Genomic DNA, 21,636 nt, shown 5'->3' on the forward strand with positions numbered 1-21,636 from the left:
AACTACGTCCCTGGATAGCTCCTGACGACCACGCCCCTTTGTTTGTCTGGCTTCACTCCGTTTCCCCGGGCAACAACGGAAACCCCGGATGGAAGCATCTCAAAGCAGCTCCGCTAAACCGAGGGAGCCGAGGACTTGGGTCAAGTCGGCTCACAGAGGTTCTGCCGAAATCTGAGGAGCGGGACACAACCTTGTTATTTATCGGGGAAGTGGAGGAAGGAAGGAAACTGTGATGACTCATGAGAGGAATCACAATCCTAAAATGATGAAACCAAAGAAGATCAAAGAACAGCCGTAGGCGTTTTGGAGGCTGTTATGGCACCATGTGTTTTAAGAATTGTGTGTTTGAAAGATGTTTCTTAGGATTGTGAAAGGTGCTTTTTTTGATTTGATTGGAAAAACAGTTACGGCATCGTGCATTTTATATATATGTGATATCTGATCAAGTCTATTTTATGTACCAAGTACTAAATACTGGCGTATGGTGGACCATGCGATCAGCTCATTTTTATATTTGCTCTACACTGCATATATGTATGACCGTATATATATGTATGCGACAAATAATCTCTTGAACTTGAACTTGAACTTGAATATTGAATAATAATATCACTAGTATGAAACCAGTCGGTCAGTGCTCGTTCCCGTCCTCTGTCAGTTCATGTATCATACTATCATACTGACTGTACCAGCCCTGCCCCTTCCAAACTCATTCCCGGGGAACATGTGCGCTGGAATTCTCCCCCAATTAAGACAGGGATTAGCGCAGTGCGCTGTGGGAACAGGCTGGAGTGTGGGAAAGCAGCCCCCCTCCCCCCTCGCTCCCCCTCAGCCTCATTCTCACTCGCTCCCTCAACTCCTCTCTCTCCTCTGTACAGTAATTCTCTCGTCCCCTTTTTTTCTCACCCTATATTCCCCCTCTCCTCTCTCCCTGGTCTCTCTCATTCACATTTCATCCTTTCATCTGCGCCCCTCCATTTTCCTCAATGGTGGGAAGAGGAACAAGGTGGAGGAAAGTTCCCAGACCTTTGTCACTTCTCTAAAAGTAAAACTGCTCTCGTCAAAGTGAAGGTTCCGCTTTGATATTTGAAATTTCCACCGAAATAAATTATATATTGTACCGTGTAAGTACTTTTAACATCCAGTGCCCGGACGTAACAGAGCCCATAATACTTCATCAAGTGCTTCTGTAGCTTTATTTTCTGCAGATCTTGATCATAATTTACAACCAAACAGTAGAAGTAGAGTCAGAGTAATCTACAAGGAAACGGAGCAGATGGATCCAGTCGCTGATTTTGCTTTTTTTACAGTTATAAATGTAATAGAGTAAATCATATAGATATTTGCTTTATGTTTCTAAAACTGAATATATAGATTTTCCTGGATTCATGATGGCGACGCATCACCCCATTAATGCCCCCCCCCACTCCTTCTCCAGTGCTCAGGCTTAAATCTCAAAGCCTTTGCTGAAGTACACGGTTCTTCTCCTCCTCCACCGTCATCAGTGACTGAATGGACGGAGGCTGGAGGAGAAGAAAGACAAGAGAGGAGAACAGACAGGTGTCTCGGAAGACGGGCTGGGGAGCCTGGCGGTGCAGCCCGGCGGTGCAGCCCGGCGGTGCAGCCCGGCGGTGGAGCCCGGCGGTGGAGCCCGGCGGTGGAGCTCGGCGGTGGAGCCCGGCGGTGAAGCCCGGCGGTGCAGCCGCCTGCAGGCGTGGCACCGGGACGGGAGCGTACACGAGCCGGAAAACACCAAAAACCACTGATAGATCATCTGACTGACTGAGTATTTGTGGTTGAGGTCATTCCTTCCACCATCTCAACAAGTGTTTTCAGACGCTCGGAGGAAGGCCTGGACCGGGGCCTGGACCGGGGCCTGGACCGGGGCCTGAACCGGGACCTGGACCGGGGCCTGGACCGGGGCCTGTTTTATAACTTTTACTCAGTGTGTTTGAATATTTCCTCTTTCTTTCTCAGAGAAACTAAATGTAAAACCACTCTCCTCGGCCGGGTCCACACCTACACTGATGTGTTTGAATATGTCGTATTTTCTCTGCGCTTTGGTCCCGTCCACGTGAAAATGGCGTTTTGGGAACAGGGAACAAAGCTTTGGGAGAACACCACCCAGGGCGGAGGTTTTTTCAAAGCTCTGTTTTGGTGTATTGGTGGAGAAGGTAAAAATGCTTAGCTGAGCGTTTTACATCATTTTTGAGTTTTCGTTGTTTTGGAGGCCAGAGCCTCTAAATGACCCACACCCATTTACAGCAAAGTTTCAAATGAAACGATGCATTTCTGGATTCTAATATAAGTTGTTATATTTATAGGTTTTATATTAATTTCATAGTCACGTGGTTATCTGTAATTTAAGCGCTCCGGGAATTTCGGAAATGTCTGCGACTACAGTTGGTTGCTCAGCACATGCATTCAACTGGCCGGTCTGCATGACCACGTGGGCCCCATCTGGCCCGCGGGCCGGCGGTTGGGTCCTAGTGGAGCGCAGCAGGCTGTGAGGACGGGAAGCCGAGGGCCGTGCGAGCGTCACTGAACCAGCGCTGAACCCTGTTCTCAGAGGGAGATTTCACAGTCAAACCAAATTCTTCTCCCAGAGCCGCTGCATTCCTCACACCCCCGCTGTCACCTTCCCTTCCACCCCCCCCCACACACACACACACTCCCTCCCTCCCTCCCTCCCTCTCTCCCCCTCCGTCTCTCTCTCCCTCCCTCCGTCTCTCTCTCATCTTTCCTGCCGTTCCCACAAATCTCTTTCCCTCTGCAATCCTCCACACAAGGCTTGTCCGTTCCAATTACGACAGGGATGTCCAGACCCCTCACACACACCCCCTCACACCCCTTCACACCCCCCCAAACCCCACCCCCCCCACACACACACACAAACCCCCACACCCCCCCCACACCCCCTCACACACACACACACACAAACCCCCCCACACCCCCTCACACACACACACACACAAACCCACACAAATCCACACACACACACAAACGCACGTTCACACACGCACCCACACACACAACCCCCCCCCCCCCCCCCCACACACACACACACACAGCATTCTCATTAGCTGCTTATCAATTAGGCGTTGGTGCTGTGAAACAAAGGCGCTGTTCAGCAGCGGCCGTGTGATACTTCCTCTCCACTTCACAGAGAAAACCCCCCAAAAACCCCAAACCCAGACAGAGTCCGTCTGAATGTTTAATAAATGATAATCATAATAATAATAATAATAATAATAATGATAACAATAGTAACCACAATAATATTACATGTGGAGTTGGATGAAGGATGAATTCAAGAAGATAGTTTCTCGTCTTTTAGAGGAATTATGGTGGAATGTGGAATGTTGAGGATTCATTTTCCTGCAAATAAATACTTATTAACAATTAGTATTTATGACACGGTAGTGTCATAAAATACTTATAACCGTGTAATAACACGTCTACCTGTTGCATACACTGGGACATGAAAGTGTAGGTTCATTTTCCAACTGAAGCAAAGTGACATCATTGACATTCTTTTCAGTGGGACATTTCTGACCTTTCCTCCTGGATTAAAATTCTGTTCAATTCGGGTGAAATCGGTATCGTGGAATCTGACAAGTTGCCAAAAAGATGCCGATCTCCTGAGCTTGGGACGTTTGTCGTCCGAGTGGAAGATGACAGGAATACAGAACCGCCAACTCGTCATGGGAGGAAGTCTCAAGTTTTATCTGAAAACTTGACTTTTGGTCCAAAATGATACTTTACATCTCCAAAAATTTTAACGGTGGATTTCAAAATGATAAGCTGGATCTCCTGATGTATATTAGTTTATATTTGGAATTCGTCGTGGAGCTGACCAAATGCATCGTACGGCCTTTGTACTTCAAGCGTGAGGGCCCGAATTTCGCAACAAATTGAATTTGTTTTCAATGTAATTGTGGCGCTCAGTGAGTTCTCCTCCGGCAGCAAAGAAAATCGCAGAAATGTTTTGCGTTGAATTCAACCTCGGTCCAACGTGAAAATCGCGGCGTCATAAATGAACGGGAGCTGTATCAGCTAAACGTTTGTATTTTTTACGGCACAAATTAAATTTTTTTCCAAAAAGTTTTACATATTTTTTTACTTCAGGCAACAAAAGTTGATTTTTTTTAGAAATGTGACACGGCAAAATTTGAAATGTCAAGGCAGGAAGTTAACGTTTGGAAATGGAGCGCAGGTTGAAACATTTAGGACCTGAATTCATCACGTTCGTCCATCTCATCGTTTGCTTTTTAGAAGATTTTTACGTTTCTCTTCTTTTTGGTCCAGTCAAACATCAATTCAAATGTATTATTATTCATTATTATTATTGATTGGTTTCTGCTTCTAGAGTAAAATAGATAAAAAAAGGTAAAAAAGGTAATAAAAAAGATTCCCCAACAGGTCACATGCACCATCACGTGACCCCAGTGAGAGCTGCGAGGCTTCTCTTTTGAAATCCCATAATATTTTTACGAGTGCTTCTCTCTATGGAAGCCGCATTCGTATGTTTGTTTAACCTTTCAGAGGCCTCCTCCTCCACCTCCTCCACCTTCTCCTCCACAGCAGCAGCAGCCTGGCTGTGCTTCTCCTCCAGCTCCACTGCTCCCCAGTGTCCAGCTCTCTGGCTGCTTTGGCCCCGTCCCAGCTTCACGCCCCCGCCCGCCACCACCACCACCACCACCCGGACCCCGGTTTGTTCCCAGGGGTCCCGGGCGTGTGATACATTACCACCAACCTCCCCCAGTTGGCATCCACCCCTGAAACGGGGGATCGTCGTGATGTGACTGATGTGAATCTCTCTCTGGTCTCCGTCCATTCAGAAACAGAAATACTTTGTTACTGTATTTAAGAACTTTTGGGGGTTTTGTACTTTATTACTTTACAAACTTAATATATTTATTACTATCTGCTACATATTTGCACCCAAATTAATACAAGTGGGTCTGTATCCGTGGGAGACTTTTAAAGGCTTAATGTAGCTGAACCAGTTAAAAACACCTTAAACGTTGATCAAAATCTTAGATGTTTTTCCCAGTTGTTGCCATGGCTACGACCAGCAAACAAAAGGAAAATTATTTATGAATAAATTTAGTCTGAATATGCCAAAAAATGAGCCAATATTGTACAAAAACCTTGGACATGACCCGGAGCAGAGTATGTTTGTTGATACATGATTTAAACATTAAGCCTCAGTGACTTTATTAATGCATCATATTTCAGTATATTTCAAGTACCAACACGTCTCTCCCTTTGACCTGAATTCATTTAGATTTTTTGATATAGATTTGGATTTCATTTTATGGACATGGGTTTTCTTCATCTGGTGCAAATAAAACTTCATTTCATCAACGTGAGAGACGTTACGGCTCGCCTGGCTCGCTCTTCAACTTTGCTGCTTTTCGGAGCTTTTCCACTACTTCACACACCTTAGAAAAAAAAAAAAAAACCAAAGCAGCGGCCAACTGGCTGTTTCAAAGGGCGTTGTGATTTAAGGCCACGTCCGCTTTAATAAACTGTGCCATGAAAATGGGCCAAAGTGTTGCCAAGACGGTGAAAAGGAGCCTTTGAGCGTTAAAAGGGATTTAAATGGCGTGCGTGCTGATTGACGACAGGGACGCGAAGGGGAAGGTTCTGGAAGCGGCGTGGCCGTCTGGGTCCGGGCTCCCGGCTCGGGGGAAGGATTTGGGGGCGTGCATGTGTCTGGATAACGTGTAATGACATTATTCTCACCGGGGCGACCCCGTCATTGTCAGGCGGCTTTCTTCCCCAGAGCTTGTGAAATTGACATAAGCCGTACAAACATTCCAGGCATTTGTTTCTCAAGGCCCCGTCTCACGGAGGGGGACGCCAGGGGGAGGTGGGGGCGCCACCCGGTGGTGCATGCCGTTAAGGACAGGAAACAAGCCCGCCGGGGGAGGGTGGGGGCGCCACCCAGTGGTGCGGCCGGGAAGGACAGGGACCAAGCCCCCAAAACTATGAGGTCAAGCATCCTGACGGAAACCAGACGGTGGCATCCATTTTTATTGAGATATAAAGACTGTTTTATATTCAAAGGTTTATGTTATTATAGGGGAAGAGGAAGATGCGCAGAACACGAGGTGTTGGAGGCAGATGATCCACGGTGGCGACCCCTAACGGGAGCAGCCCGAAGAAGAAGATGAAGGAGATTCTCTGCTTTTACACTTTGTGTGTGAATTGTTAACACAGAGGCTTACAGTATTTGCTTGATTTCTAGTTTCAATTTTTTTGCATCTTTTCAAATTTATATATATATATATATACATATTTACACACTGTATATATATCATTTTTTCATCTTGTATGACTATATTATTATTATTATTATTATTATTATTATTACTATTAATAATAATAATATTAATATTATCATTATTATTATTATTATTATTATTGCCTATTTGCATTGATGTGAGCTGCTGTAACACTGATTTAAACTCAGTTCCTTGTTAAAAAATGCGACTTCTTCACATGGAACTATGTGGTAACAGAAGTTTTTCAGACAAATCTCCCTTAAATACACATTTAAGACCTTGTATTGTGAGGAATGCATCACATTGACTTAAAATACAAAGTTGTGTATCACATGAAATGACGTTGTCATTTAAAAAATACCATTCCAGTGTGTTGAGTTTTAGCCATTTACTCGTAAGTACACACATTCACATAACTGAACATTTCCCCGGTGATAGATCACATTTCCACATTTTTATATTGTCTGTACATTTGGGTTTTGGAAAATTTGAACAATATGGTGAAAAATTAATATTAGTATTTTTGTCAAAGGTTTAAAAAAAAATGTAATAACCACACACCCCTACAACCAGAAAACCATTTTTCAAATTTGATTGAAAATTTTAAATAAAAAAGTCCGTACTCATGTGTAGATTCCCTCTTTGACCCATTTTATGAAAAGCAAAACGGTAATTTTAAATATGTTCCAGTAGATGTTGGAGATGGTTAGATAGTAGATGTTGTAGTAGATGGTTGTGTGTGTGGACTGTGGGGAGGAGACGTCACCTCCGCTCGGTGAAGCTGCTGCAGCGTGGAGACCTCCTGCCTAAACCTGCAGCGAGGACACGCGTCACAAACAGCACTGGCCTCCCTTCATGCGGTTTGCTTGTTTCTGCTTTTTTATTGTTGCTGTTTGATGGCCTCCTGTTGATGTCAGGCACTTTGAGTCGCATGTTGTGTATTAAAGGTTCTATTTAAATAAAGGTTACTATCATTAGATGTTTACGTTTTAAACAATGGGAGGCGGTGATGTTTGTGTTTTTGTCAAGTGGTGATCAGGTCCAACACGTTCAATACGTTCACCTCATTTCAGCAGGTTCCCTGATGTTCATTTCTCTGTCAATATTGGTTTGTCAGAAAATTCTAAAGTAATTTGATATTGAAAGGGGGCGTGGTCAGGTCTGGGAGGAGTTGATCCAATGCACAAAATCAGGATTTTCGGCGTCAATGCCGATTCTGGGTTTATCACCACATCATCGTCATCATCATTAGTTTGGGGGCCTGTATAGACATATACAGTAATCCATATTAGAGACGTTTAATGAAATTTAACTTTCCCAAAGGAGGCAGAAATCCAGTTTCCCCGACACCATTTTGATTGTTTTTGGGGGATTTTCTGAAACAGCAAAACCCTATTTGATCCCATCCTCGCTGCTTCCCTAGAAGCAGTTGGGAGGAGCTTCTCACCTGCCCAGGTGGTTATCGATGTACACCTGCAGCTCCGTTGCCCTGGTGATGAGCTGGGCGCACTCTGTTGGCATGACGACGGTGATGATTACTTAATCCCTGCTCAATCCAAAGAAGAATCTCTCCACTTCAAACTTTTCCTTCACAATTTTGGGCATTTGCACTCCCGCACTGTTTTTTAACTACACTGTCAGGGGCATTCTGGGTAATTTGTAGTTCACTGTACAGCGTGGATATATTCCAACTGTGATTTGGGACACGAGACAAAATGGATGAAACCTTATTTAGTCCACTGCATAATGAATGAGAGGTTTACTTTAAATCATCACAACATGACGATAAATATTCAGTTATCTTAACCAGGAACTTTCTCACCATCCAAATGGGAGCCTTTCACCAACAATTAAATATTTGTTAATGATAATAAGAAAAATGGTCATTACAGAATTAAAGAAAATACTTAAAATGATACTGTTCTTAAACCTTTCTACCAATATCAAGTTACAAGGTTTTCATGAGATTCATTTTTTTTACCAGGGTAGGGTTTGTCATCTCCTGCAGCTGCTTCTTTATCTGGACCCAGGTCTCTTCAGATATCTGCCGCCATCTGTCCTCCCTGGAGGAGGCACGACTCGAGTGAAGGGCCGTTTCAAGGTCAGAAGTTCAGTCTGAATAAAGCCACTTATTCCGCAGAGCGCAGGGCTTCAACAGGCAGCTTGAGCGGAGGAGCCTGGAAAAAAACATTGAGGAAAGTGAGAATGAATCAAATAAACAGCAAAAAAATGCATTCACAAAAACGCTGTCAAGCAAGCGTTTGCTGATACTTGTTCGGGTTTTGTGTTTAACGTGACGTGTCCACAGGGGGCAGTGTCACAATAAGTGAACGTACGTACGAAAAAACATGAAATCTGTTTTCTTCCAAACTTTATTTGAAAACTTAAGAACTCAAAAATATGGAAATGCAAATAGAAACCCCACCTCCCGACAGTTGGTTGGAGAATTCAATAAATCAATGTTTGACGTGATGGTGCGGGCGTCGGCTCCCATGCACCCTACAGTGACCCCCCTTCTGCTGCGTAGCTCTACGGTATCTACGTCCCCTTTACATGGACCTACGCAGAAGCATAAATCCCGCTTTTGAAGTTACCTGCTGCTGGTATCCGTGGCCCTAGGCCTCCACCTTGGCCTTGGGCTCCCGTAGCTGCTGGACCTCCTTCTGCAGCGCCCCCTGCAGCTCCGAGGCCTCCAGGCTGAAGTGTGATTCTGGGAAGCCGGCGTCCAGACCGCACTCCGGTCGGGCCAAGATCTGATCCCTCTGGACCCTGAAACCGTGAAAACACAGGAGAAGTTAACAGGGCGTCGGGCTTTAAAAGACCCGTTTAATGCTGCTTTTAAATGTGAAACCGAAATATAAACTCTATCACTTGAATTTCTACTACATTATTCGTCATGAAATGTCTTGATTTTTGGGAGCAAATAAACTTGTGCAAAGTTTTAGCATAACGCCCTAAATTAATGTTTAAATTTCTGTTAAAATAAAGTTAATAATATCCTTGTTAGTTTGAATTCAAAGGCTCTAAACCACTTTTGGTCATGCAGGGTCTTTTCCATAGACTACATTTCCCATAACCCCCTCTTCTTTTGATCACAACCAGCGAGTTTGGTGAAAAATTCCAGGTCATGTTTTAGCTCCATTCAGGTGCTGTTGGACATCTGGGTTGATAATGACTAGAAAATCCATGGGATTGACTCCAAATCCTGGGGTGGAATTGGAATCTTTCTAAACCCAGCACTTTTCAACCTGTATGCAATGAGCAGTGCATTGTGGGTCTGCGTGGTCCTCTGCAGCCTCTTCTTGTAGAAGCGAGCCGCCCCAGCCAGCTGCTCCTCCCTGGCCCTGAAGGTGGAGCGGACCTCCAGCAGCATGCTCTCCACAAAGGCCCCCATCCGGTCCCCAGATCCCACCTCGGGCGGCGCCTTGGACCGAGCCTTGGACTGGCCCACGGACCCTGCCTCGGACCGAGCCTGCGCCCTCGCACCCGCTCCCCGTCTGTCCACATAGACCTAACATAAGACATTTAATGTTGCTTGATCACATACAGCAATAATTAACACAAGACATTTGTGTGTGTGTGTGTGTGTGTGTGTGTGTGTGTGTGTGTGTGTGTGTGTGTGTATGTGTGTGTGTGTGTGTGTTCCTCACAGCGATGTCGTGCAGGTAGCGCTCCAGCCTCGCTCGGTATTCCTCGTTCAGCTCCTTGACTTGAAGCTGCAGCTCAGAGTTTTCCTTCTGAGCCTCCGTCAGCTGGAGCTCAGAACACTGCAATGCCTGGACGGGACATTAAATAAACATTACACTCTGTCATCTCCCTTATATTACATCAGGTGTTGCTGCTTAGCCTAAATTGGAGAATATATAGAGAAAATATTCACTTTTCTTTGAGTTAAATCAAATGTAATATTTTTCCTGGTGCCCCAATTCTGAACTAATGCTGCTCAATTCACAGCTGTTGCTCTATATGATAAACAAGTATGTTATTATACTTTATATTTCCCACTAAATAAAACCCATATTTTCTGACGAGCTTTTGTTCAGACTTTTTATGAATGACCTGCAGATATACTATGGTATTCTGCTTATGCCATGGTCAATCCTTTTTAAAATATGACTATGAATATTTTTATTTCTTGTGAAGAACTTTGTAACTTGTGTAAAGGGTCTTGTTTTTTTAAATATTATTATTATTTATAATAATAACAATAATAATAATAATAATAACAATAATAATAATAATAATAATAATAATAACAATAATAATAATAATAATTATTATTATTATTATTTATTTTCATCGTCATTATTATTATTATTATTATTATTATTATTCGTCAGTAGCTGCTAGCAAAGAGTGCTGCTGCTCACTGCGCTCTGCTCCGACTGTTCCTTCTGCTTCTGGAGGATCGTCCTCCTCAGCTCCCGCTGCTCGGTATCCATGGCAACCCTGACCATCAGAGAGAGGGAGAGAGACAAACCACCACAGACCAGTGAGTGAACCCAGTCAAGAGGCCATGTCGGGGGGATGAAGGACACTTAGAAACCCACAGAGCAAAGGGAAGTCACAGCTGAACAGAACAAGGGAAGAAGAAGAAGGAGGAGGAGGAAGAGGAGGAGGAGGAATGTGACAGCAGACAAGCTGCTTCGTGTTTTTGATGGAAGAATGATGATACTAACAGATCAGTGGTCAGTTATTTCTGAATAAGACCGCTGATCTGTTAATAATGACCGTTGGGCTATCGACCAATCAGAATGCAGGATTCCACCGAGTCACAGCGTAACAATGAAGTTTTATTAAAGGAGCAATAGACACCTTTTTTGCACTTACTTCTCATTATGAAGTAAATGTTGATGTCACAGTGTAATGTCTATAGAATGATGACATCATCAGTGTTTAGATCGGTTCCCTATCAGCCTCCGTGTCACTGTGCATATGGACTGACACGGGTACCAATCCCCGGGAAAATGATGGATTTACAGCGTTGCGTCACAGGAAGTGCGTCAACCGATGAGCAACTATTCGCGGAAATGGCGATAGTGGAGCAATGTACTCCAAGTATATTTATAAAGCCTTGAATACAAAGACAAGTCTTTGAAATGGGTTCAGACGTGTAAACGTTTTTGTGCTTTTTATCCCCAAACACCACAGCTTCCTGTTTAAATGTATTTGTTTATATTGCCCGTTCCAACATGGCAGCGTTGTTGACGTATCACCGCTACGAGCTCAAGTTGTGAAAATTTGACTTGACGTCGTCAGTGAACGTGCTTCTTTCTTCTCGTTTCCAAAGTGGTGATGATCATTTACACGGAGCGCTCTGACCAACGTGAAGCGATGCGGTTGTCTCACGACAGCGGCGCAAAAATTGTCTATCGCCCCTTTAAGTAGCTCTGAGATGCAAGCGGAACAAAGAAAGAACGCACAGGAAAATAAACACATTTGTTTTCCACTCACACTTTCTGCTCCAGCGTCTGTTGCTGCAGCTTGTCCGTCTCCGTCTGTTTCCCATCACAAGCAACAGAAAACACGCTGTGTTCACCCCACTTGACCGCCACCCAAAAGACTCGTTTTGGCCTTTTCTGAGTCTTGGCTCAGTGTATTCATATTGTACATTATAAGGATAATATATTGAATTTAAAACATCATGAATTCAAACGTAAGAATATTAAATGCCTTAGATAGGCAAATATCTGTAAAACTGAATTTAAGACATTAAGACTTTTAAAGGACCCTGTAATCTAATAAAATAACAATAATAATAATAATAATAATAATAATAATAAACATAGCTACAGGCAGCAATACACAGGGTCCAATTTAGTCGTGTTGGGTTTCCCGGGTTCCCAATGAAACGCAGCACAATTTTCCTATTTTACTTGAACGCAGCACGGGCACCCACCTGTCTTTCGTCTCCTGGTTGCCCCTGGTTGTAGAACCAGACGTGTGCCGGGTTGGACATATTTCAGCGTCAGATGTACTGTCTTGTCTGCGTTAAAATCGCTCAAATTTCGGTCGGTTTTTCACTAATATCTGCTCCGTTTGTGAACTGATTTGGATGAAACTTCAACCATAAGGTCTTTGTGACTGCACGGTTCAAAGACGTGACGATGTTCATGTGTTATGTCGAAATTGGTTTTCCAGACAGTTTTAGGCTTCAAAATTCAGAGAATTTTCAGAGAATCTCGGGCAATAACAATAAGAAGTTATTAAACAATAACAATTGGGTTCCAGTCCTGTGGGCTGGACCCCTCATACTAACTTAAAAAAACAAATATCCTTCCTACTAATAATAGCTCAAATTAAAAGTGAAGTGGAATAAAACCTCCTGCTCCTGGCTCTGGGTTAGCTTCCTCTGCTGGGCCTGGACCAGGACCTGGTGGTTCCTTTTCAGGGAGGCGTTCTCCTCCTGGAGGTCTTTGCTGAACTGCTCGGCTGATCTCAGCCGGACCAGGGAGGCCTGGAGGTCCAGGACCAGCTGGTCCCGGTCCACCTCCAGGTCCACTATCAGACCTTCCTTAATCAGGATCTGACCAGGGGGAGAGACAGGTAGTCAGAAAGACAGACAGACATAAAGACAGACAGACAGACAGACAGACAGACAGACAGGTAGTCAGAAAGACAAACAAGAAGTCAGAAAGAGAAACGGAGAGGTTGTCAAAAAGACAGACAGGTAGCCAGAAAGAGAGACAGACAGATGGGTAGTCAGAAAGACAAACAGGTAGCCAGAAAGAGAGACAGGTAGTCAGAAAGAGAGAGAGTTAGTCATAAAGAGAAAACGACAGGTTGTTACTGTAGACTGACGGGCCACAGACGGTCACAAAGCCAGACTGACGGACAGACAGGCAGTCAGATAGACGGACGGATGGGTTGCTGCTCGCCAAAGATAGATAGACAGGTATATTGGAAAAACAGTCATAGCCATAACCACTGGCAGCGAGACAGGAAGGTGGACAGACGGGCGTTGGCTCCAGTCACAGAGCAGTGAGACATTTTGGAGACATTCCCTCTCACCTCCTTCTTCAGGCCCAACGCCTCCTCCTGGAAGCGCTGCCTCATCTTGTTATGTTCCACTTCCTGCTCCAGGAGTTCCTTGGAAATCTGGGAGGTCAGAATAAATAAATCCCCTCTAAACCCCACCCTGTGATCATGTATCTTGGGTGTGGACGGCGGAACAGACCTGGAGTTTCTCCCGCTGGAGCTGCATCAGGCTGGGGGACCGCTGGGTCCTGGGGGCCCGCTGGGTCCCGGGGGACCGCTGGGTCCCGGGGGTCCCGGGTGTCCTGGGGGTCCTGGGTCCGGCCTGGGGGGGGTGACTTCTCTCCAGCTGGTCCGCCTCATGCTTCAGGTGGAGGAATAAGGAGATTTACTCAGTGGAAGGAACCTCCAACGGAACACAAAGTAAAAACTACCAAAACATAGGAATTTGGAAGTAATGCAGTATTATTAAATAATACACGCATACAGAGTTTAATGTGTTCATATGGTACTGGTACTGATCATTAAGGGATGGGGAAGTATTCGGGTATGCTGGAGCTGCATGACTCACTTGTATGGAATTATGTAGAAATACAGTTAAAGTCCCTGTAAAGTGCATTCAGTGATTTGTTTCCAAACATGTTACACGTTAGAAAGTCATTTCTGAAAACACTTGAAAAGACTGAACCATGTCGTACTGAATCGCGGAGTTAGACCGCTAAACTGTTTCTCACCATTTTAGTGGTCCGGATTTTTTGGGCGGGGCTAAATCATGACTATGACGTAGAGTGGTCATACTCGGCATGACCCCTAACCTTAACAATATACACACACCGGGTCGGAAATGGAGCATCAGTGGTGAAATAAGCTAGGCTAACAGCCTGAGTTTGGGATGAAACGCTGCTTTGGGAATAAACTCCTGGAGTAGAAGGCGTCTACAGGGAGACGTCAACTCATGCCACGGACGCCCAGAAGAAAACAAGAACCGTCCCGTTGGTTTGACGCTCAGGGTTTGTTTACATTAGCATTAGCTGCACGCTAGCAGGCCGTGGAGCCGAGACCTGGCCTGCAGAGGAGCCAGCAGGGGGCCCCAGCAGGCGGGCAAGGCGCATGGACGAAATGGGAACAAGCCATGGGCCGCAAGATCTCCTGGTCCGAGCTTTGGCAAGCTGAGCCTTACCGGATCAAGTTCTTGATCCGTCTCTGACGTCCTACCCAGCCCGTCCAACCTCTTCTGTCGGGGCAAGGTTGACACATCATCATGTCCTTTGTGTCTCAGAAGAGGAACGTTAGAGCACATCCTCAGCTGTTGCCCAGAAGACCTGGGAGAAGGACGCTACACCTGGCGCCATGACCAGGTGCTGGAGGTGATAGCAGAAGCCATCTCCAACGGCATCACCCAGAGCAAGCCTCTCCGCCCAGCAAGGCAAGCGATTCCCTTCGTCCGAACAGGGGAGAAGCCAAGCCCCCGCCAAAGGGGGCAGTGGGACTCTTTGGAACGGCACCGGACTGGCAGATTAAGTCTGACCTGGGGAAGCAGCTCCGATTCCCAGAGCACATCGCGGAAATCACCCTGAGACCAGACATAGTGCTGTTCTCAGATTTATCAAAACAGGTGGTCCTGCTGGAGCTGACCGTGGCCTGGGAGGAGCGGATGGAAGAGGCCAATGAGAGGAAGCGCGTCAAGTACACTGACTTGACGCGTGGAGGAGTGCCGCAGGCGGGGGTGGCGTGCACGATGTGTGCCAATCGAGGCGGGCTGTGGAGGCTTCGCAGCTCAGCCTCTCTGCAAAGCGTACGGCCTGCTGGGCATCACAGGTGCACGCCAGAGAAAGGCCATCAAAAACACCACAGAGGCAGCTGAGAAAGCCTCTAGATGGCTGTGGATAAAGTGGGGTGATCTGTGGGTACATGACACTTGGGACATAAGTCGGGACTTGATCGCCTGGTGAGGGTGTATGATGTTGAAAGACCCAAAACACCCAATGACCCCAAGTTCCATCACTGACGACTAAGTGCATCAGTAGACGTATAACAGGGTTAACATGACTGGGCGCGGTTTCAGCACCTTTGGCGGACACGCCCCCAGCATCTCAGAGCAGAGGGAACTGCCCTTTTTTCACGATTTTGAAACATCATTATATATACTTGGTCATTTTTTTCTGTCGTGACTCAGAACGTATTTATTGTTTCTTTCGAACAGGAACACGGTGTCTGCAGCTCCAATTCAACCGTTTCAAATCTTTTTAAGGCACATTTTAAAGAAATGTAAGAGGGTCTTTCAGACAAATCATCAATCTTTTATTCAATAAAGTATACCAGGTACGTACTGTACAGTTGGCCCGGGGCTGATTAAATATCATAAAATAGTTGTATTTAAATTAAAAACTCATTAATTCAAATGTATTATTATATTCAATGACTTATTGGCCTGCAGACAACCTGTTCAAATAAATACAAATATGTTTAATTGAACAGACATTCCTAGTTGATCAGTAATATAAAATAATCAACATCTCAGCTGATAATAATTTGTCATTGTATTTTTTTTACATGTTATTGTTATATAGGTTACAGTGATTATATATATATATATATATATATATATAGTATTGATGTATTAGTTAGTTTGTTCTGTATGTTGTTTCTGCTCAGTTTCGTTGTACTCGTGTGCAGTGACAACAAAGGAGTTGTGTATAATAATAATTATGATAATTATGATAATAATAATAATAATAATAATAATAATAAAACAATATTTCACTTACGATGAATCCATTACTTTGAATTAATAAGGTCCCACAAACAAAGAAAAACAATCCGAATTCAACTCACTGTGTCCATCTTCTGGTCTTCGGGTTCAGCAGGAGAGTTTAGTTTAATGTAGTTTGATGAAATTTAATGTGATTGAATTCACTTTAATTCCGTTTATTTTCCTTGAGTCCAGTTGATTTCAATGTTTGCTGGTGACCGTTGGGACGACGCAGCGCTCCAGGGTTTCCACCAACACTGTTGTCATGGAATTAAACCCGAGGAAGAGGGAGAAGAACCTTTGCACATATTGAAACATTGAACCTCAAACCTTTATGAAGCATAACATCAGCTGAACATCCCTTCACAACTTTTATTCATTTACTGACGTTTGGAAAACGCTCCACGGGGGCCGAGCGCCCCCTACAGTGCCAACAGCGCAGAGAGTGAATGGCACGAAATGGGGCAGAGCGGGTTGCACGCAGCTCAGTGGTTCAAGACTTACGTTACGGCGTGAATCTCGTTTTGTTTTGGATCCTGGAAGCTGCTGCGTCCCAACAACCTCAAAATACATTTAATGATTTAAAAAAAAAAAAAAAAGCAACGGAGTCTTAAAAGCGTATTTAAAATATATTTGAGATCCTAGCTTCCGTAGCAGTGTGGCTAATCGACGCTGATTGGCTGTCTGTGTCGACGTCACTCGTGGGCGCCGAGAATCCTTTTCCGAAAAAATTTAAATAAAATTAAAAACAAAAAAAAAATTCTGATGCAGACGAAAGCTTTTTAAAAATTGAACCTGTTTGGCCAAAATCTTTTGATGTCGTGAAAATCACCCATTGACCCCAAAGCGTTTTACACTGCTGTGCTTCCAGCGCCCCCCAGTGGACAAGTGTGATTCATTCTGGGTTTCAAACTTCACTCAACTTTAAAAATGTTCAATTTACAGGATGAAACCAAATAAGCTTGACAGAGCAGAATATTTAACTCGAGCCAAACAGCCTTTCATTGTCCTGTGAGAAAGAACGAATAACAGAAAATATCGTTTTTAAAGTAAAAAAAAAAAAAGGGATTTTCTTTCGAGATTACGGTGGAAAATGAACTGCGATGTCAGACACTGTAATATCAGACATTCTGATACATCACAACGTTGTTCTTTTTTGTTTTAAAGAAATATTTTTTAGTTCAGCACAAAAACATGTAAGTTTTCATCTCAAAATACTATTCTTGTTCCAAAAATCTTAAAAAAAAAATATATATATATATATATACAAAACATAGAAAACAGTGAAAAACAACAGAAATCCATTAATACAGATGCAGTATAAAATACAGGATGGTCAAACATTAACTGCAAAAAGCTTTTATAGAAATATACCTGCATTTTTATATCACAAAGAGGCGCATGAACCTCTCAGCATAAAAAAACACAGATGGTTCAAATGTACAGATTGAAGAACAAATGGAAAAATTTAAATATGAATATCAAAGGAGGAAAAAGGACAATATGCGGTTATTTTCATCTTAAAACATGATCCAGTAAACGATTGGAAGATGAAAGTGAAAACAAACGGCGAACGTCAGTGAAACAGACGGAGGAGGAGGATCCGGTGGAAACAATGTCAAACTACAAAATGTTTCTTTTTCTATGTTTTTAACAGAAAAGTTTTCTTGGTTGTTTTTCGGTTTATTGCTACGGTGTGACCCCCTGTAGACCCTGTGTCAGTGGTCCTGGTGGGGGTGTCAGTGGTCTGGGTGGAGTGTCAGTGGTCTGGGTGGGGGTGTCAGTGGTCCTGGAGGGGTTCAGCGGTCCTGGTGGGGGTCCAGGGCTTCGTCCTCCTCCACCTCGTCCTCTTCCCCGCCGCTGTCCCGGCGCTCTGGCCCGCCGCGGCCCAGCGCCAGCCCCGTGGCCCGCTGCAGCGCGTCCAGGCTGGGCTGGCTGATGTAGGAGCTGAGGGTGAGGGAGGGCAGGGCCTTCTGCAGCTGCTCCACCCTCCGGTACGCCTGGAGGAGGAGGGGGAAGTACCAAATCCATCACCCCAAAGTGAAAATTATTTTTTATCAACTTTCTTTTATCAAAACAAATAATGATTTTTATTATTATTATTATTTGATTGCCTTGTATAAATGTGAAGCACTTTTAGCTGCATGTTGTCGATCAAAGCTGCAAAACTACAAATAAAGGTTGTTATTATTATTATTATTATTATTATTATTATTATTATGATTCCAAACTCCTCCTTATAACTTTAGGTAGCATGGTTTGGTTTTTCTTTATTGGTGTAACTTGGTAGCCGTCGTGAAGACTTAGTACGACCACATCATGTGTACATCAGTGGAAATATCATTTAGGAAAGAGAGCCGACAAATGCATCAGACACTTAAACCAAACACATTGAAGACCCTTGAAAGAAAAATCTAGTCTAGTGTAATCTATCTACATTTAAAACACATTTCTGGACAAATCAGCCCGCCAGCCAGTAAAGTACTGTAGGTCAGTATCACAGGTCAGTACTGTATGTGTACTGCGGGTCAGTACTGTATGTGTGGTGCAGGTCAGTACTGTATGGGTGGTGCAGGTCAGTACTGTATGGGTGGTGCAGGTCAGAGGTCAGCAGCAGTAGAAACAGGGTTAGGTGCAAGGTGAGAGATCAGGAGGTAGAATAAACGTAAAGTGTACTTTTTACAAGGAATGTATGAGATGTATCTCTGCAGGTGGGTGTGGAGTCTAGATGGAGGTGGTTCATCTACAACAGGTGACGGCAAGGTAGGTCTTACAACATCAGAAATGTCGTCTCTGATGCAGAAGGAGGCTCAACAAATGAATATAGAAAACTATTGAATGACTTTAAAGGCCTGGTATTTGTAAAGGACATGCAGACCCCCTGAAGTGGTACATGACACCATCAGCTCATGGGATGTTAACGCGTTGCTCTCCAAAGCTTTATAAAGGAAAGTTTTCTGGCTCCATCTAAGACTTTCTTAACCGGGGACAAACAGGAGCTTGAGGGATGTAAGTGAAGGAGACAGACCCCCTCCCTCCTCCCTCCTCCCTCACCTCCTGGAAGCTCCCCTGCTGGATGTGGTGTTCCACCAGGAGCGCGTACAGGTCCCCGACCCGCACCGCAGGGTCCACGTCGGGCTCCTCCAGCAGGGCCTCGCACAGACGCACCGCCTCGCCCGGCTCCTCCTCGTACAACCTGACGAGCCGGAGGAGGGAGAGAGTTCACAACGCAGCACAGACCGAGTGCACAACAACAGAAACAAAGACAACAACAGAAACAACAACAGCAACAGCAAAGCAACAACAGCAACAAAAGCAACAACAACAACACTGTGGCAGTTCTGCCTGCCACACGCCACACCACCTAGTGGCGTTTTCAGGGCCCTCCGGCACAGAGGACGATGGGTTGTAGACATCAGTTTATTGTAGAGAGGGGACTAGGTGGAATCAGTCAGAAGCAGATGGAACATGTCATGACAGGGCTCCTATACTGAGTGTGTGTGAGGATGGGGCTTTTACCTGTTGCTCGTTAGCCCAACCAACGAGCAACATAATCACCAAGAGCCAGGTCAGGTGTGGCTGCTCAAACCATCCCATCCCCCACACCAAAAACACCAACAACAACAGCAACAACAGCAACAACAACACCACCACCAAAAATAGCGACAACAACACAGCAACAACACCACCAACAACAGCAACAACACCACCAACAACAGCAACAACAACAACAACAACAACAACAACAGCAAAGCAACATCAACAGCAGCAACAACAACAACAACAACAACAGCAAAGCAACATCAACAGCAACAACAACAACCACAACGCCGTGTTCTGGAGACATGGAGAAGCTTCTTCACAGGTTTCTCTGCTGCTGTGGATCTAGTTTTACTGCAGGATTATTAAAACTCAACCTGATATAATCTACTGTAATATAATGTTACTTAATCTAATCTGAACATATTTTATTTCATTGAATCGAATCCACTCTAATATAAATGTATTTCATCGAATCAGTCCAATCGAATCTAACCAAATTTTACTTCTACTCTATTTTAATTTTATTGAATACAAGCAATGTAATTTAATCTAATATACCCTAACCTAAATATATTTAATCTACTCTAACCCAATGCTACAGTCTAATAGAATCTACTCTAACCTAACTATACTCAACTTACATTCATTTTGCTGAATCTTATCTACAGTACTCAATCCAATGTAATCAAATCTACCCTAAAATATCTTTATTTAATATATTCTAATCTAAAACGAACCTAATTTCACCTAATCTAATCAATCCAATTTAACCCGAATGTACCTAATCTATTTTCTTGTAATCTAACATAACAAAATCTAAACCAACCAAACATAAAAAAAAAAAATAATAATAATAAAATAATCACCTAGCCTAAAATAACAAACACAACCTCATCCAAACGAATTAACCTAATCAAATCGAACCTCATTTATATTGATCTAATCTGATCAAATCTATCTACTCAACATTACATGGTTTGAGTTTTACTCGACCAGTGACTTGGTATCATATCTGAGTGGATCACTAAGATCAAAAAGATCAAAATATCAAAAAGATCAATGAGATCAATAACACCAATCTGACCAATCTGACCTGCGGGCCTGGATGAAGCTGCGGATCAGGGTGATCTTGTGCTGCAACTCTCTCAGCCGGGCGTCCTGCTGCTCGGAGTCGTGACCTTTGGCTTTGGACAGACACTTGTAGGCCTCGGTCAGAGCACCCAGGGCCTTCTCGTAGTTCCGGAAGTCATCGATCTCCTCCTGAACCCACGAAAAAACAAGCGGGGAAAGCTCTTATCCAGGGCTAAGGTGTGATCACAAACAAGGGAATGACATAAAATCAGTTGAAGAACAGATATAAACAGTCACATTTTAAATGATGTTCCAGCTCTGTTAGAATGGCAACTCAATTATTTATTTGGAATTGATCAAATTTTGATTTATATTGTGATTGTTATTGTATATATAGTGTGTACATTAAGTAACGATGAACTTCATTGAAGTCAATAGCTCAATTAAACTACAAGTATATAAAATAGGTGTTAGGGGAAGACTGTGTGTGTTTGCTTCCTCCTGCTCCTTTTCAGACGTTTATTTATTTTTTTGTGGACACTTTGCTGCATGTTTTCTTTTGTTTTGTTCATATAATCTAACAGTTATTTCTTTGTGTTTCTTATCTCGTTTCATGAATGTCTAAAATCAATTAATCAACGTCTCGTCTCATTAATTCAGTTGTCATTGATTTTATGTACTCGGAGAACACAACCTTATTCTTACCAAATATGTAAACATACATTATCCTGACACATTTTGTCATAAGATGATGTTTTCATAATCTATCAATCAAACTAGTTCTAGTTTTGTTTTAGTTGTAGTTTAACAATGCTAAATACATTTCTTTGACTTCACAGTTTATAGCAAACAATTTGGTTGATATTTTGTCTGTGTCCTGTTGCAAAAACCACCTAAAAACTTGAATATGGATTATTTCTATCGGTTTATTAGATATGTGTCGTCTAAAACTCTTCCCTTTCACATTTGGTACGGCTGTCAACCAGGGGTGGAAAACCCCAG

The 21,636-nt window shown here is 43.6% G+C and overlaps 2 protein-coding genes across 2 annotated transcripts in view; both read right to left on the minus strand.

The window, feature by feature from the left end:
* Nucleotides 1-8,904: 8,904 nt before the first annotated feature.
* ccdc78 (coiled-coil domain containing 78) lies at nt 8,905-14,380 on the minus strand (the record flags this gene model as incomplete). Its single annotated transcript, XM_080021313.1, has 9 exons — nt 8,905-9,062; nt 9,542-9,804; nt 9,944-10,069; nt 10,664-10,742; nt 11,748-11,791; nt 12,616-12,819; nt 13,305-13,382; nt 13,471-13,632; nt 14,330-14,380. 9 exons carry the CDS (start codon nt 14,378-14,380, stop codon nt 8,909-8,911), a joined length of 1,161 nt encoding a protein of 386 aa, XP_079877439.1. The 3' UTR covers nt 8,905-8,908.
* A 3,094-nt stretch (nt 14,381-17,474) lies between these two features.
* ift140 (intraflagellar transport 140 homolog (Chlamydomonas)) overlaps nt 17,475-21,636 on the minus strand; it is a 42,365-nt gene continuing 38,203 nt past the window's right edge. Inside the window, exons 28-30 of the mRNA XM_080021752.1 lie at nt 20,657-20,823; nt 19,075-19,216; nt 17,475-18,020 (exon numbers count right to left, since the gene is read on the minus strand). Coding sequence (XP_079877878.1) covers nt 17,820-18,020; nt 19,075-19,216; nt 20,657-20,823 — 510 coding nt within the window. The 3' untranslated portion in view covers nt 17,475-17,819. The remainder of the gene's footprint in view (nt 18,021-19,074; nt 19,217-20,656; nt 20,824-21,636) is intronic.

The sequence above is a fragment of the Zeus faber genome (assembly GCF_960531495.2).
Source record: "Zeus faber genome assembly, chromosome: 20".
In the NCBI taxonomy this organism is placed as follows: domain Eukaryota; kingdom Metazoa; phylum Chordata; class Actinopteri; order Zeiformes; family Zeidae; genus Zeus; species Zeus faber.